We start from the raw sequence: 16,984 nt of genomic DNA, 5'->3' as shown, positions 1-16,984 counted from the left end.
AAATTGTATTATAGTTGTTAAAATTTTAATTTTGGTGTCACTCGTTTCCTAACAGACATACAAACACATGCAATGCATTAATATCTCAATTAGGTATTTATCTTGACAGACTATAGAGTTTAAAAACCGGCGGTCATTTTGACTGCCCATGGTTGTTTTAGGTAGGAATGAAATCCCGGTCGTTCTGGTGTTAAAAGAGATAAAATTTTGTTGCTGGCCAGCAGCATATCTCTTAAAAACAACGGGTATATCCTGTTTAACAGTCTAATAAGTTTTGATGCATCTCTACTGACCCAGTATGGGCTGGTAGAGGCTGGTTTCCATGGCGAAGTTGGGAAAGATGTAGGGCAGGTAGAACTTCCTGAAATGACCGAAGAGGAAGTTGAAGCCGCGCTCGTGGTTCTCTTTACAACGCCACTCCAGAGACTTGGCCTGGTGGATGTAAACACAGCACAGTCATTGAGATGTGCACACATAAACACAGACGCTTTTGTTATAAAGAGAACACTTCACACAGTGTCGAGTCGAGTGGAGAAGAGTGCCATTGTTTCTGAGAAAATGACGAACAGGCAGCTATTTATGGTGGAAGTATGTGTGTCAGAATCAGCTTTACAGAAACAGAAGCAAGCATGGGCAATGCAAGCAGAAAGTCAGTGTGTGAAAGTCAGCGAGGCATCATGTTGTCAGGAACAGACCTCTTTAAGATCCATTTTCCCACGTGTTTTTAAGCATTAGTGGTATTAGTATTGGACTAATATATTACGGGGATTGGACTAACATCTTTTTTCGACCACGTACTTGGATGTATTAGCGGTGTTAGTAGGAGATAGGGCTAATACCTGGTTTACCATGTATTTGAGCAGTGCTTCCAGGAAATAGGCGGTGAGGTCCTCCTGGTTCTTGTCACCTGACTGGGGAGGGACCAATGGAGTGATTTCTTCTGGGGTCACCTGGGCTGTAGGGGAAAGAAAGCAAAGTTTCAGAAAGACTTAAAAAAAAACCATTAGCAGAAAATATTTCCTAAGATAAACATGCATGGTGGCCTGACTGTTTTGTGTATGCGGTCTTTAACGCACGAACTTGGTAAAAAGTATTAGAAATGTTGTATGGATTCCAAAAGTCTGCTCTGTCAACAAAGTGGCCTACAGTCTTTTCAGCAGCAACCAGTCTCTGTCACTTATTCCATTATACTTTAGTTTGTATGGCCAAAAGTATAAAAATAAGGTACTACTGATGTAGTAGCAAAGAAATCGGGGTAGTCTGATGTCTGAAGACAGAATTCAAAAATAGATGACAAACTGTCAGTCCAAGGTACATCACACTCCACCCAACAAATGGGCATCTTTCAAAGGTTTGTGCCGGGCATCCGGGTGGTGTAGCAGTCTATTCCGTTGCCTACCGACAGGGGGGTCGGCGGTTCGAATCCCCGTGTTACCTCCGGCTTGGTTGGGCGTCTCTACAGACACAATTGGCCGTGTCTGCGGGTGGGAAGCCGGATGTGGGTATGTGTCCTGGTCGCTGCACTAGCGCCTCCTCTGGTCAGTCGGGGTGCCTGTTCAGGGGGGAGGGGTAACCGGGGGGGAACAGCGTGATCCTCCCATGTGCTACATCCCCCTGGTGAAACTCCTCACTGTCAGGTGAAAAGAAGTGGCTGGCGACTCCACATGTATTGGAGGAGGCATGTGGTAGTCTGTAGCCCTCCCTGGATCGGCAGAGGGGATGGAGCGGCGACTGGGACAGCTCGGAAGAGTGGGGTAATTGGCTGGATACAATTGGGGAGAAAAAGGGGGAAAATTCCCAAAAAAAAGCTGAAACCCTGTATTATATTCCCCCATAATGTCTTCAGCATATGTAATCTGCCATGTTGCCCACAGACTGTAAACTTGGCTGCTTCTATGAACAGCCCAGCAAAATGTGACCGCTAAAAGAATGAAAGCATTACACCTGCATGTGCGGGCTTATCTCGTGTCTGACATAATCAGTAGTGAAATGCAACATTCCCATGTGAATTGTGTCCTACTTCGGAATTGTGTGTCCTTACTACAAACATCAGGCTGGTGGTGGGCATGACTCAGCTGTAATATCCTGAGTCATGTGTGTGTATGTATATCTATCTATCTATATGTGTGTGCAGGGTCCGAAATTAACTTTCTGGCTTACCGGCCAAGGGGACTGGGAGATGAAAAAATCTACCGGCCAAGCATATTTTTTACCGGCCAAAATAATTAGTAGCCTTTTTTGTGCCATACATATGTTTTCAGTACATATCAATGAGAGAATAAGGTATTGTGTTGAATAAGAGCTTTTAAAAATGTGACAAGAGCTGATCGGAAGCAAAAATATTTTTATGTAAAATTAGTCAATTGTTAAAAGATAAAATGTTACAAGTATAATTTCATGTTTTATTTGCAGTATTATTATAACTACTCGAGTGCTCCACATGCCCATCCCTAGCCCCAGACTACTTCTCACTCTACAGCAGCCACTTTGCACCATTGATGAAGTCTGGCCTCCTGCCCCTGACAGAGTCTTGGTGCCACAGATCAACAGCACTGGTTGGGTCATACTCCCTGATCTCGGGAGATGACAGCTGCACCATCAGTAGATCCGAGAGTGTGTCTGAGTTGAGGTTGGATCGCCAATCAGTTTTTTTTTTTAAATCGTTTTTATTTCTGATTTTTCCTCCCAATTTAGTGGCCAATCGATCCCTATTTTAGTTGGCAAAGGCATGCAATACGATCCATCCTTGTACTGCATGCGTACTGCATGCCAACTGCATCCCCCCGGCCGGCAGTCTCGAAGGAGACGCCTCGCCACTTTCGTGACAAGGCGAATCCAGGCCGAACCACTGTTTTCCCCGACACACACAGAGATGCATTCATGTGACGTACACAAGGCGACTCCACCCCCCTCCCGAAGACAGCGTTGCCAATTATTGCTGCTTCATCGAGTCCGGCCATAGTCGGATCTGACGAGACCGGGGCGCGAACCCCGGTCCCCAGTGGGCAACTGCATCGACACAAAACCGATGCTTAGACCGCTACACCACCGCGGACACATCAATCAGTTTTAACCTGTTTCATGGTGTTGAAGCTAGCACACAGCTAACGTTAGTGCAAACTAGGTGTCCCATACTAGCGCTAGCTGGCTAGCGTTAGCTACAGCCAGCACTTTGTTTACGCTGTAAAAGGATATTTTGAGATGACAACTAAATTCACTTACTCGCACATCGATTCGAAGTCGGAGAGTGGTCTGGCCTTCTTGCCAATGGCATGCACCGTCCTAAACATGTTCTGCATTTTCATGCTGGTCTGCTCGGACATGGCTATTGGCGCTTTTACGGAGGGTGTTGCGAGGAGAGGCTCCGATTGAGCCCGAGAGGCATTCATACAGGTAATGTGACATCTGGAGGTCTCATCTTCCCTGATGTTTTCTACCTTCATTATCTTGTTACCGATGACAAATGAATTGCTACGGGTTTGGCATCCTGGCGACAGACGGAGCAACTCATTATCACGGCCTGTGCATTATACCCCAGCCAGCCTCTCGCAGCTCCTTTATCGCCATACCTCCACTTTTCACTATACTTTCTTTTTTCGGTTTGGTGGTGATGGCGGCTTCTTCCTCCTCTTCGGGGCATGGTTGTCTTTTTGATGGTGGTTTTGCACCTTCTAAATATCGCCACGTAACTGGTGTTGCTCGCTAACGTTAGTTAAAAGAATAGAGTAGGCCAGTACCGAGATTGACGGTGCTGTCGTTGTTCCTCTCGAGTGTGTGTGTGTGTAATGTTACTCGCCAGTAGCGTCTAGCAACATTCTAACGCACTTCGATTGGTTCATTTCTGTTATTGCTGTTGCTAAGGAGAGAGAGGGGGAGAGAGCGAGAGAGATGGGGGGGGATTAAGTGGTTGGATTTCACTTTTTTGTTACTCGCCATTTGGCGGGTAGGCTTCTGAGATTTACTTGCCAATCAGACAATCTACTCGCATTTGGCGGGTGGCGAGTGTTAATTTCGGACCCTGTGTGTGTGTGTGTGTGTGTGTGTGTGTGTGTGTGTGTGTGTGAGAGAGAGAGAGAGAAACATTGTTGTAAAACCTAAGTGGTGTATGTGTGGGTTAGTGTACATCTGTGTGCACATATCTACGTGTCCGTGTGAATGAGTGCATGTGTGTTTGCGTCACTGAACGTATGTATGTGTGTGCGTTTGTGTTCCACTAACTCTCTGTCAGACTCAGTGGAGGGTTGATGAGGGTGTCCAGGGTGCGTGGCATGCCGTGGCACATGGGTGCTGGGAACCCGGGGATCAAACAGGCGAACATGCAGAGCTGCTCCCGTTCCGCATTGCTCTGCAGTGCCTGCATCCACAGCAGGAAAAACCGCACGCCCTCCCGACGGATCTTCAGCGCACGACAAAGGAGACAGAAGAGGGAGGGGAGATGTCAGGGGAGAAGCAACCTTGAGCGGCATGAATATCAAAATAGGAGGGGGCGGGAGCATGGAATGACTGACAGGTTAACACGGCGTGAAAGGTAATGTCAGATCAGTACCTTCAGAGAGTTCCCAGTGTGCAGCAGCTTCTTCAAGATCAACCCTGAGAGAGATAGCGAGAGCACAAAACATGTCACTCTGTTCAGGTAAAAGCTGTAACACACTTGTCTATAATTCAACTAGTCACCATTTCCCCTACAGATCACATTGGAAGGTAGTCACATCATCACAGCTTTATCCTTTACACACATGTAGGGAGGCCATTGGGGACAGTATGCCATGGAGGTCCACGTGTATGCAGGTTTTCTTTCCAACCCAACACTAAACCACAGCTGTTCTCGTGCTGGGCTGGAAAGAAAACCTGCATACACACTGACCGCCATGGCACATCATTTAATACTACTACTACTTTTGGCTGCTCCCATTAGGGGTCGCACCACAGCGGATCATCCCTTTCCATCTCTTCCCATCCTCTGCATCTTCCTCTGTCCTCCCTCACCACATCCATAAAGCTCCTCTTTGGCCTTCCTCTTTTCCTCTTCCCTGGCAGTTCCAATTTAATACATCATTTAATACATAATTCAATACCGCTGTGTTATACAAGTGGCACAATGGATGCTGTGCATTCTTCACTCTGCACACTCTTTGTGCTGTAGCCTCTGCCATTAGATGAAACGACAGATCTTGTGAGAGGCCACGCTGTCTGAATGTGGTCAAACAAGATCCGACTTGATCTTTGACTGACACCAACTCATCAGCTACAAGTAGATATGGCATGGAGACAAGCCACAATGTGCATGCCAGGGGTTGCATGTGTCTGTGGCAAAGTATGTGATGTGTCTGTTTAAGCAACGGTCTAACTGGACATGCTTGTGTGTGGTCCATGTCTGTTTTTTGTGAGTACAACTGCATGTATATGTCTGTGTCTTAATATATCTGTGTATATTTGTTGTGTGTGTGTGTGTGTGTGTGTGTGTGTGTGTGTGTGTGTGTGTGTGTGTGTGTGTGTGTGTGTGTGTGTGTGTGTGTGTGTGTATGCATGTTACCAATGCTGTGGAACTGCCATCTGCTCTGGATTCTCTCTGGTAGGAGCTGGAGGATTTTCTGTAGAAGAATAAAGGTCTATATAATATATGGTTTATATATATATATGTATATCTATAGTTCTAGCTATTTGTGCCTTCACATGGGACTGGCAAGTACACTGTCTTTTAAGGTACACATGAGTAAATCCTCACCTATCGGCATTGGCGGACCAAAAAAACAGAGCAAATACAAACAATTACCAATAGCACAGTCAATGCTGGTTCTTTGGCACACCTACAGTTAGGGTCAAAATTATTAGCCCCCTTTATGCAATCAAACAAAACCCTTAACTTTTCTATGGAAATGACCATAACCAAATAGTTTAATTGCTTCCAAAAGAACAAAGACAAAATCTCCACTAAGCTTGATTAAGATATTTTACTGATGCGCTGAACTGAAACAAGAAAAAACAAAAATGACAAGGCCAAAATTATTAGCCCTCTGACAATTAATAGTCAATAGTGTAACCTTTCTGCCTCACAACTGACAACAACCTCTTATGGTGGTTACCAACTAGGTTGGCACATGTCTCTAGAGGGATCTTAGCCCATTCTTCCAAGGCAAATTGTTCCAGCTCATCCAAATTGCCTGGTTTTCCAGCATGGACATTAACCTTGAGCTCCCGCCACAGATTCTCAATAGGATTGAGATCTGGGCTCTGAGAGGGCCACTCCAGGACCTCGATTTTGGTGTCCTTCAAAAAGTTTTGGACCAACTCAGATGTATGCTTCGGGTCATTGTCTTGCTGGAAGACCCAGCAGTGACCTAAAGCTAGACTGGCAGCAGATTTCTTTACATTATCCTTCAAAATGTCAACATAATCTTCTTTCTTCATGATCCCATGCACCCGAACAAGGTTCCCTGTGCCTGGAGCAGCAAAACAGCCCCACAGCATTATGCCCCCACCACCATGTTTAACTTTGGCAACTGTGTTTTTAGGGTTGAAGGCCTCGCCCTTCCTTCACCAAACAAAAACAACATCCATGTGCCCAAACAGCTCAAGTTTAGTCTCATCAGACCAAAGGACAGACTTCCAAAATTCATGCCCATGTTTCAGATGTTCACGGGCAAACTTCAGTCTGGCTTTGATGTGCTGCTATGTGAGCAATTAAGTTTTTCTTGGACGATGACCTCGAAGCCCACCACGATGAAGAGCCCTCACAACAGTCTTCCTTGAAACATCAAGTCCGGAAGAGGCCAGTTCAGCAACAATCATCTTGGCAGAGATCCGGGGATTGTTGTTGACATCTCTGACTATTTTCCTCTCCAAAGTTTGGAAATCTTGCACTTTCGACCACGCCCAGGTTTGTTTCTAACAGAATTTGTCTCCTTGTGCTTTGCAATGATGCAACACACAGCTGTTCTAGACACTGTGAAATGCTTGGAAATGGCAGTATAGCCTTCCCCCTTAAGATGAGCATCCACTATCTTCTTTCTGAGTTCCAGACTGATTTCTTTACTTTTTGGCATGATGAAATTACTTCTTACCAAGAATTTAAGAGTAGTCCCTCTCAATCAAGCGTTCAAGTGCCAGTAGCCCTGTTCATTGGAGTCCCTTAAGTAAAGTTCAATGCTGACTGATTGCTCAGGTGTGGTTTGAAAGTAAAAAAATCACATGGGGGCTAATAATTTTGACCACCTCAATTTTCACTACATTTGGTATAAAGCAAACCTGAAGATTTATTTTACATTCCAAAATGTACCAAATAGGGGCCTTAACATTGATGAATGTTTTACTATGTAACGTTTTATGAATGATGTAAATATTGGGCAGAATTTTAGGGAAATGTGCCACAGTTCCTTGGGGGCTAATAAGTTTGACCTTAACTGTACATCAAATAGACCCATTATTAATGTTATAATCTGCAGCTGTGTTTATCCTGCTATGCTAACGCCACAGAGTATCAAGACCAGCCTGGCATGTTTTTAACCTTCACATGACTTTTAACCTGTCGATGTCAGCAAACTCACTAAAATGGTGTAGGAAATGATAATTTTCAAATAAAGCTACATTATGATGAAAAAATACAAATACAAACAAGGCAACAGTAAACATGTCAGTCCCGGCAAATGATGCAGCTGACCCCAATTACTGGGATAAAGGAAGTGGAATGTACAAAAAATAAGATCTAAATTAACAATAAATAACAGTGGGCAGAGTTTAATGCTCCAACAGGCCAAAAGGCAAGTCGTCTCAGTCAGTACTACACAGAGTGCTTTTAAGCTAACTCCTCTGAAGGAAATGCATAAATACAGTTTTCTTCTCCAAAGGAGTGGATAACACTCAGCTGTGTGGTCACGATTCAGAGGCAAACTGAGGTCAGCAACACTCCCAGTGAAATACACACACGCACACACATGCACACACATGTGCAGGATACAGAAACAGCTCACCCAAACACACACACACTGCTATCTTATCCCGGCTACTCAAAAACAGCACCAGGCTCTGAGTGTCTCTAAATGTCAGCGGTGTCAGTCTGAGGTCAAGCCCGACCAGTGACTGTGGTGCTGACCGGGGCCACCTGGAAAAAGTTTTAGCTGGCTCAGAAACGTCGATGATTTTGGTCTACCACACAGTCAGACCTTCGATCTGCGGCTATTCGAATCCCACAGTGGAAACTGGTTTTTATTCATTTGAAGACACACAAAAGAAAGAAGAAAAAAAACCCAACTCTATCCTCTATCCTTATTCATCAAATCTACATTCTAATGATTTACCTGTGGTATTGTAACCATAATAATTGTGATAATTGGGGTTTTTCTTACCTCGAAGATGAAGAGGATTGAGTCCAGCTCCTCCCTCTGTGACTTATGGCCTACAACATAAGATAGACTGGCTTTAGGGAAGTTCAGCATCATTAATTGCCTTTATTTAAGATTTATTTTTTAGTACTTATACCAAACTCCAAGTTGACCAATCACAGCTCACCTTACTGCCAGCGTCTGAGAACTTACCTTTTTGTTTGAGGCTGACCTCGATGGTAACAAAGTTCTCGAAGAAGACATAGTAAATGTGGGAGTAGTTCTGATCGAAGAACTGCTTCAGTTCAGATGACTCTGCATTTTCTGGAAGGAGAGAGAAGAGGTGACAGGAGGACACGGGAGAAAAAAAATAAGCCATCAAGTGTGTATGCTCAAACACATGTACACACACGTACACACACAAAAGTGAGTCACACGGTACGATCTGATAAACTATACACAGAAAAGCTGGAAAAAAACATTAACCATCATGAATGATACTCTGGTTACTGACCCGTTTGTGCGATTTCAACACTAAACTGAGAGACTTCTATTATTGCTCATGTCTAGAACAGGGCCGCCAAAATTCCCGAATAATCCAAATATTCTCTGACCCCTGGCAATCCTGAACGTGATAAAGAAAGGGGCAGGCATTACACCGACGTTTGCAAAATCTTTCCAGTCAGGGTACCACAATTGGGAAACGTTGCCTCACTGTAGGACTCTAAACATGTCCTTGCTTTCAACTGGATCCACCAGATACAGATCCACGGCCAAACACAGGTCCCAACCTGCAGTTTAAGACACAGTTTTAGACAGAGGGAGGTAGGGTTGGGTACCATTCGTATTTAAACCGATACCGGTACCTTTTTTCGGTACTTTACTCTCTATAATTACAAAAATGTAATTTGTTGTAAAAAATAAGTCGGCACAGTGGCGCAGTGGTTAGCGTGGCCGTCTCACAGCAAGAAGGTCCTGGGTTTGAGCCCCGAACCTTGGGGGTCGTCCTCTGTGTGGAGTTTGCATGATCTCCCCGTGTCTGCGTGGGTTTCCTCCGGGTGCTCTGGTTTCCTCCCACAGTCCAAAGATTTGTAGGTCAGGTGAATCGGCCATACTAAATTGTCCCTAGGTGTGAATGTCGACCCCGTGATGGACTGGCGGCCTGTCCAGGGTGTCTCCCCACCTGCCGCCCGGTGACTGCTGGGATAGGCTCCAGCTTCCCATGACCCTACGTAGGATAAGCGGTTTGGATAATGGCTGGAGGGAAAAAATAAGTCCAAAATTATCAGTTTCAACATTGTTATTTAGAATGAGTGCTGGCATAGGCTCCAGCATTCCGTGACCCTAAGCAGGATAAGCAGTGTGGATAATGGATGGATGGACGGACATTTTGTTGTAACACACTATACAAAAGCGGCACAGTGGCGCAGTGGTTAGCACGGTCGCCTCACAGCAAGAAGGTCCTGGGTTCAAGCTCCGGGGTAGTCCAACCTTCGTGGGTCATCCCGGGTTGTCCTCTGTGTGGAGTTTGCATGTTCTCCCCGTGTCTGCCTGGGTGTCCTCCAGGGGCTCCCATTTCCTCCCACAGTCCAAACACGTGTAGGTCAGGTGAATCGGCCGTACTAAATTGTCCCTAGGAATGAATGTGTGTGTGTGTGTGTGTGTGTGTGTGGGCCCTGTGGTGGCCTGTCCAGGGTGTCTCCCCACCTGCCGCCCAATGACTGCTGGAATAGGCTCCAGCATCCTCGCGACCCTGAGAGCAGGATAAGCGGTTCAGATAATGGTTCAGATAATGGCTGGATGGACACTATACAAAATAAAACCCCTCCCTACCTCCCTCTCCCCTCCCTACAACCTCCAGCCTGTCACAGACACCAGGGCAGAGCATCCTGTGTCTCGGAGGAAGCACATGTCCTGATCTAGGAGTTGTAACGGCAAGGTTTGTTACTGTAGTGGGGTTGGGGAAAAGGGGAAAAAATAGATTAAAATAAAGCAAAAACAAATGACCAATTTTCAGCTCACCATTGCCCTGACTGTATTGGACTTGAACAAGCGGTAGGTTTAGAGGAGGGGTAATGTAGTCTCTCTCTCTCTCTCTCTCTCTCTCTCTCTCTCTCTCTCTCTCTCTCTCTCTCTCTCTCTCTCTCTCTCTCTCTCTCTCTCTCTCTCTCTCTCTCTCTCTCTCTCTCTCTCTCCTCTCTCTCTCTCTCTCTCCTCTACTCTCTCTCTCTCTCTCTCTCTCTCTCTCTCTCTCTCTCTCTCTCTCTCTCTCTCTCTCTCTCTCTCATCTCTCTCTCTCTTCTCTCTCTCTCTCTCTCTCTCACCCACATGCCCACTTGCAACAAGCGGTAAACTAGGAGGGATTTTTCAAAAGGCTCACAAGGAATCTTATCAATATTTATTTTCATTCACAACACAGCCTGCTCTCAAGGTACCGAATTTTGGCACCAACTGATCTAACGTGAATAGGTACCAATGTAATCCGGTCGGTACACTTAAAAGTATCGAGTTCGCTACCCAACCCTTAGAGGGAGGTTTACCTTGGTGTGTTCTGGTCTGAATCTCCCTCAGCATAGCTAGCTGTCATTTGGAAGGAGACATCAGGACTTATCTTGCTGAGAGATAACACACACACACACACACACACAAGCACGCACCTTCTCTCACGCACACATACACAGAAGGGTTTTGAGCGATAGCGCCTGTCTCTGGGTATGTTTACATGAAACACTGAAGGCTGAACTTTGCCAGACATGCACGCATGCACGCACACATGCACACACAATAATAGTTGCCCTTGTACGGTCTTTTGTGGCACAGCTCAGCGGTTTTCTTGCTCTTTGAGAATGGCATTAAAAAAATTCTTACCACCCAAAATCAATTCTACTGACTGCCGAACAGCCCGATAACTGAGGCTACAATCCTACTAGCTCACAGGATGTTACTCAACCATCTACACGGTCAAGGGAGTTGGAAAAAGGTTGAGATTCAAACACAGTCAGTAAAACTGGGGAGTAATTCTTTTCAGAATAATTTAGAAACCTTAATCAAATCTTTTGAAATGCCATGCACTGGTTCAAAACCAGCCTGCAGAGAGTTGTGAATGACTTCCTCATTTTCCTTCTTTATACTGTGTCGCCAGATAGCAAGTCTGGGTTTACTAACAGCGACAGTCACACATGTCAAAACAGATGACATAAAACAAGGAACTTCTCGACACAGTGAAACCATACCATTGAAAGGCTGTATAATAGAGCGCCACAAAGGCATCCGGCGTAAAACCTTTGCCAAATCAAATATGCGGCTCATACATCAACTTTCCCATACTGGATGAGTTGAGGCCCGGGTTACCAATGACCGCCACCAATACTGTTGGCCAGCAGGGTGCTGGTTGAAACGATGCTACTGTTGGGCGAAGGAGAAGGAGAGAGGAAAGGTACAAAAGGGTAGAGGAGGAAGCGTATGAATGTAGAGGTGAGAGTCTGAACTTTGAATGTTGGCACTATGACTGCGAAAGGGAGAGAGCTGGCTGAGGTGATGGGGGGCAGATATACTGTGTGTGCAAGAGACCAGGTGGTAGGGGAGTAAGGCCAGGATCATCGGAGGTGGGTTCAAACTTACCATGGTCTGGATGGGAGGAGAAATGGGGTAGGAGTAATCCTGAAGGACGAGTGTGTCAAGAGCGTGCTGGAGGTGAAGAGCGTGTCAGACAGAGTGATGAGTATGAAGCTGGAAATTGAAGTTGTATTGCTGAATGTTATCAGCACATATGCCCCACGAGTTGGGTGTGAGATGGAAAAGAAAGAAGAATTCTGGAGTGAGTTGGATGAAGTGGTGGAGAGTGTACCCAAGGAGGAGAAAGTGGTGATTGGAGAGGACTTCAATGGGCATGTTGGTGAAGGGAATGGAGGTGATGGGTAGGTATGGTGTCAAGAAGAGGAATGTGGAAGGACAGATGGTGGTGGATTTTGTGAAAAGGATGGAAATGGCTGTTGTGAATATGTATTTCAAGAAGAGGGAGGAACACAGGCTGACGTATAAGAGTAAAAAAGGTGCACACAGGTGGACTATATCTTATGTATGCAGGAGGTACAATCTGAAAAGGACTGGAGACCGCAAGGTGGTGACAGGGGAAAACATAGCTAGGCAGCATCGGATGGTGGTATGTAGGATGACTTTTGAGATCAAAAGGAGGAGGAAAGTGAAGGCAGAGCCAAGGATCAAATGGTGGGAGTTGAAGAAGGAAGACAGAAGTTGTGTGGAGCTCAGGCAGGAGTTAAGACAGGCACTGGGTGGTAGTGAAGAGTTGCCAGATGGCTGGTCAACCACTGCAGAAATGGTGAAGGAGACAGCTAGGAAGGTACTTGGTGTGTCATCTGGACAGAGGAAGGAAGACAAAGAGACTTTGCAGTTGAATGAGGAAGTACAGTAAAGTATATGGAGGAAGAGGTTGGTGAAGAAGAAGTGGGATAGTCAGAGAGATGAAGAAAGTAGACAGGAGACAAGGACATGCAACATAAGGCAAAGAGAGGTGGCGAAGGCAAAAGAAAAGGTGTATGGCGAGTTGTATGAGAGGTTGCACACTAAGGAAGGAGAAAAGGACTTGCGCCGACTGGTTAGACAGAGGGACCGAGCTGGGAAGGATGTGCTCAGGTTAGGATGATGAAGGATAGAAATGGAAACGTGCTGACAAAGCAGGAGAATGTGTTGAAATGGTGGAAGGAGTACTTTGAGGGGTTGATGAAAGAAGAAAATGAGAGTGTGAGAAGGTTGGATGATGTGAGGATAGTGAATCAGGAAGTGCGGTAGATGAGCAAAGATGAAGTGGGGGCAGCTATGAAGGGGATTAAGAATGGAAAGGCAGTTGGTGCAGATGACATACCTGTGGAGGCGAGACGATGTTTAGCAGAGATGACAGTGGAGTTTTTAACTAGATTGTTTAACACAATATTGGAAAGTGAGTAGATACCTGAGGAGTGGAGAAGAAGTGTACTGGTACTGGTTTTCAAGAATAAGGGTGATGTGCGGAGATGTAGTAACTACAGAGTTGATCAGCCACAGCATGAAGCTATGGGAAAGAGCAGTGGAAGCTAGGTAAAGAAGAGAGGTAATGATCAGCAGGCAGCAGTATGGTTTCATGCCACGAAAGAGCATTACAGATGTGATGTTTGCTTTAAGAGTGTTGATGTAGAAATATAGAGAAGGTCAGAAGGAGTTACATTGTGTCTTTGTGGATTTAGAGAAAGCATATGACAGGGTGCTGTGACAGGAGGTGAAGTATTTATGAGGAAGTCAGGAGTGGCAGAGAAGTATGTAAGAGTGCTGCAGGATATGTATGAGGGCAGTGTGACAATGGTGAGGTGTGCGGAAGGAGTGACGGATGGGTTCATGGTGGAGGTGGGATTACATCAAAGATCGGCTCTGAGACCTTTCTTGTTTGCAACAGCGATAGACAAGTTGATGGACGAGATCAGGCAGGAGTCTCCGTGAGCTATGATGTTTGCAGATGACACTGGGCTCTGTAGTGAGAGTAGGGAGCAGGTTGAGAGCCTGGAGAGGTGGAGGTATGCGCTGGGGAGAAGAGGAATGGAAGTCAGTAGGAGCAAGATGGAATCAACATGCGTGAATGAGAGGGAGGACAGCGGAATGGTGAGGATGCAAGAAGCAGAGGTGGTGAAGGTGGATGAGTTTAAATACTTGGGGTCAACTGTTCAAAGTAACGGAGTGTGGAAGACAGGTGAAGACGAGAGTGCAGGCAGGGTGGAATTGGTGGGGAAGAGTGTCAGGGGTGATTTAATACAGAAGGATACCAGCAAGAGTGAAAGGAAAGGTTTACAAGACGGTAGTGAGAGCAACTATGTTGTACGGTTTGGAGACAGTGGCACTGACGAAAAGACAGGAGGCGGAGCTGGAGGTGGCAGAGTTGAAGATGGTAAGATTTTCATTGGGAGTGATGAAGATGGACAGATTAGGAATGAATACATTAAAAGGGACAGCGCAGGTTGAACGATTTGGAGAAAAAGCAAGGGAGACGAGATTGAGATGGTTTGACATGTGCGGAGGAGAGATGCGGGGTACATTAGCAGAAAGATGCTGAAGATGATGCTGCCAGGCAAGAGGAAAAGAGGAAGGCCAAAGAGGGGGGTTATGGATGAGGTGAGGGAGGACATGCAGGTGGTTGGCGTGACAGAGGAAGATGCAGAGGACAGGAAGAGATGGAAACGGATGATCCACTGTGGCGATCCCTAACGGGACGAGCCAGAAGAAGAAGAAGAAGAAGAGCCTTGCTTTGAACACATCTCAAGTTGGCGTTTTTCATCTATATGAGACAATCACAACTTATTTCCGATATGGAGAGAACAACAAAGATTCAACTTGTTCCCATAAATGGTGCTCTAAGCAAACAGTTGATTGGTCTGATAACAAAAAAAAAAAGATCATAAAACCTACAGCACACCAAAGATACTATAGTGCACATGGTCGGCATCACAAAACATCAAGAAAAACTGCCTGTTCATGCTTGGCAGCTCACTATGACGAGGACGTGACTTTATCTTTGTAAACAATATTTTGTCATTGCTGTAGGCAGGGATTCTCAAATACACTACCGTATAATATTGGCTATGAATCCAAGTCTTTCAGCTTTGTATCTGTGTAGCTATCCCTATTGTTCAACTGTGTCTTTGTGGTTTTACTATTCCAACATAACCAACATAGCTCCAAGTGAGTCCTTGGTGTGTGTGTGTGTCAGAGAGAGAGAGAGCGATTATCATCAAGGTCCAACATTCCCCATGGAGCACAATGTGGAGGCACACCCACCCCTGTCTGAGCAGAACACACTTTCTCACACACAAACTCTTACAATAGAAACAGGAAGTCGGCTTCTGTACGGAACATTTGGAAGGGAATAGCAGCTGCCCTTTCCCTCTATACTCCCAGTGCAAGCGTGAGGATGTGCGCGAGGGGGAAGAGGAAAGGCTGTGGCTGAGAATGAGAATGAGAGAGAGAGAGAGGTCGTAATCTCTCTCTGGGTTTCATTTATTCCCGTACCCCCCTTTCTAACTGTCTGTCGCGTGCGCTCATCTGTCAGTCATAACTCCCCTTATCTCGTATGTCCAAAACTCTGCATCTGGTGTCATGTTGCAACGTGTTGTCAAGCCTTTCTTTCGACCCACACACACACACACACACACATTCTCAATCCAAACACTCGCGGCCGCGCGCGTGCGTGCGCGCGCACACACACCCCTACGTCAAGAAAAATCACAACTGCGTCCCAAAATACGTCTTTCCATGTCTGTAGCTTACAATACCATGTCTTTACACACACACACACACACACACACACACACACACCTACCTCAAGAAAAATCACAACTGCGTCCCAAAATACGTCTTTCCATGTCTGTAGCTTACAATACCATGTCTTTACACACACACACACACACACACACACACACACCTACCTCAAGAAAAATCACAACTGCGCCCCAAAATACAACGTCTTTCCATGTCTGTAGCTCACAATACCATGTCTTTACACACACACACACACACACACACACACACACACACACACACACACACACACACACACACACACACAGGCCTAAAGAAAAATCACAACTGCATCCTCACAGCTCGTAGCATCATCTGGCCTGAACAGCCGGGCTAGGACTCGAACTCACCTAGGACTATTCTCAGATGCTTGAGCCTCGTCAACACATCCTTTTTGGGGTCCAACACTTTCTGTGTAGATTTTTTGACGTCGCCATGGGGCTTTTTGGAGAACATCTCTAAAGCAGGGGACACGAGAAACCCGACGGGCGGAAAGGCGGAGCGAGGAGGCGCTAGCTCCTAGCTCGTCAGCCTGCTCCGGCTCCGGCTTAATCTTCAAACGATCAACAAAACCGCCGCCCCTGTTGTCATTTAGCGACGTTTCGCTGCGAGTCGGCAGCCCGCGGCAACACCAAGCTGTACGTCCACCGGCAAAAAGCAAGTTAAGGGAGGCGCATCCTGCTTTAGACAGTGATGTTATGTAAAAGGTAACGGCGCATAGCATCCATTCCCTCGCACCGCCCCACCAAAACACGGCGGCTCCGCCGAGACACCGAACGAGCTAATTCCTCCTCTTCCTCCTGTATTTCAACGACGTCTGGCGTGCGGCCTCCAAATGAGCATTACCGCCACCTGCTGGTCCGGAGAACGGACCGAAGCACTGTGAAAGCTGGATAGAATAGAATAGAATTACTTTTTTTATTTCAAAACGGAATTTCACATGTAGTATCTATTCTGGAGCAGTTAAAGCAAGTATTCTAGTGTAACCGGTTATTTTCTTGCCCGGTGCGGGATTCGATACGGGGTGTACAGCCCCACAAGGCGACATCACTAACCGCTCGGCTAAAGGGTCAGACCCGTTAGCTAGGGACTAACGTGTCCTATTAGTAGTTTACACTTCTAAAAACACTAGCCAATTTAGGGGAGCAGCCCGGGAACCGCCACAGCCGGGACTCGAGCCCGTGTCTCCCATCCCGCAAGCGGCAACGTTAACCAGTCGACTAAAGAGTTCGACCCCTTAGTCAAGGACCAACGTGCCTACTTATCCATGCACGTTACAATACTAATACTTAGATTGAGATGGCTTGGACATGTGTGGAGGAGAGATG

The 16,984-nt window shown here is 46.1% G+C and overlaps 1 protein-coding gene across 1 annotated transcript in view; it reads right to left on the bottom strand.

The window, feature by feature from the left end:
* The window catches only part of ralgapa1 (Ral GTPase activating protein catalytic subunit alpha 1), a 130,097-nt gene extending 113,716 nt beyond the window's left edge, over positions 1–16,381 (bottom strand). Inside the window, exons 1-8 of the mRNA XM_056295551.1 lie at positions 16,007–16,381; positions 8,532–8,642; positions 8,343–8,392; positions 5,534–5,591; positions 4,547–4,590; positions 4,219–4,396; positions 840–955; positions 294–432 (exon numbers count right to left, since the gene is read on the bottom strand). Of these exons, the coding sequence (XP_056151526.1) occupies positions 294–432; positions 840–955; positions 4,219–4,396; positions 4,547–4,590; positions 5,534–5,591; positions 8,343–8,392; positions 8,532–8,642; positions 16,007–16,112 (802 nt within the window). The 5' untranslated portion in view covers positions 16,113–16,381. The remainder of the gene's footprint in view (positions 1–293; positions 433–839; positions 956–4,218; positions 4,397–4,546; positions 4,591–5,533; positions 5,592–8,342; positions 8,393–8,531; positions 8,643–16,006) is intronic.
* Positions 16,382–16,984: the final 603 nt, after the last annotated feature.

This window comes from Lampris incognitus, chromosome 16, assembly GCF_029633865.1.
Source record: "Lampris incognitus isolate fLamInc1 chromosome 16, fLamInc1.hap2, whole genome shotgun sequence".
NCBI lineage: Eukaryota > Metazoa > Chordata > Actinopteri > Lampriformes > Lampridae > Lampris > Lampris incognitus.
Note: the sequence above shows the minus strand (reverse complement) of the source record. Positions and strands in the feature narration are given on the sequence as shown.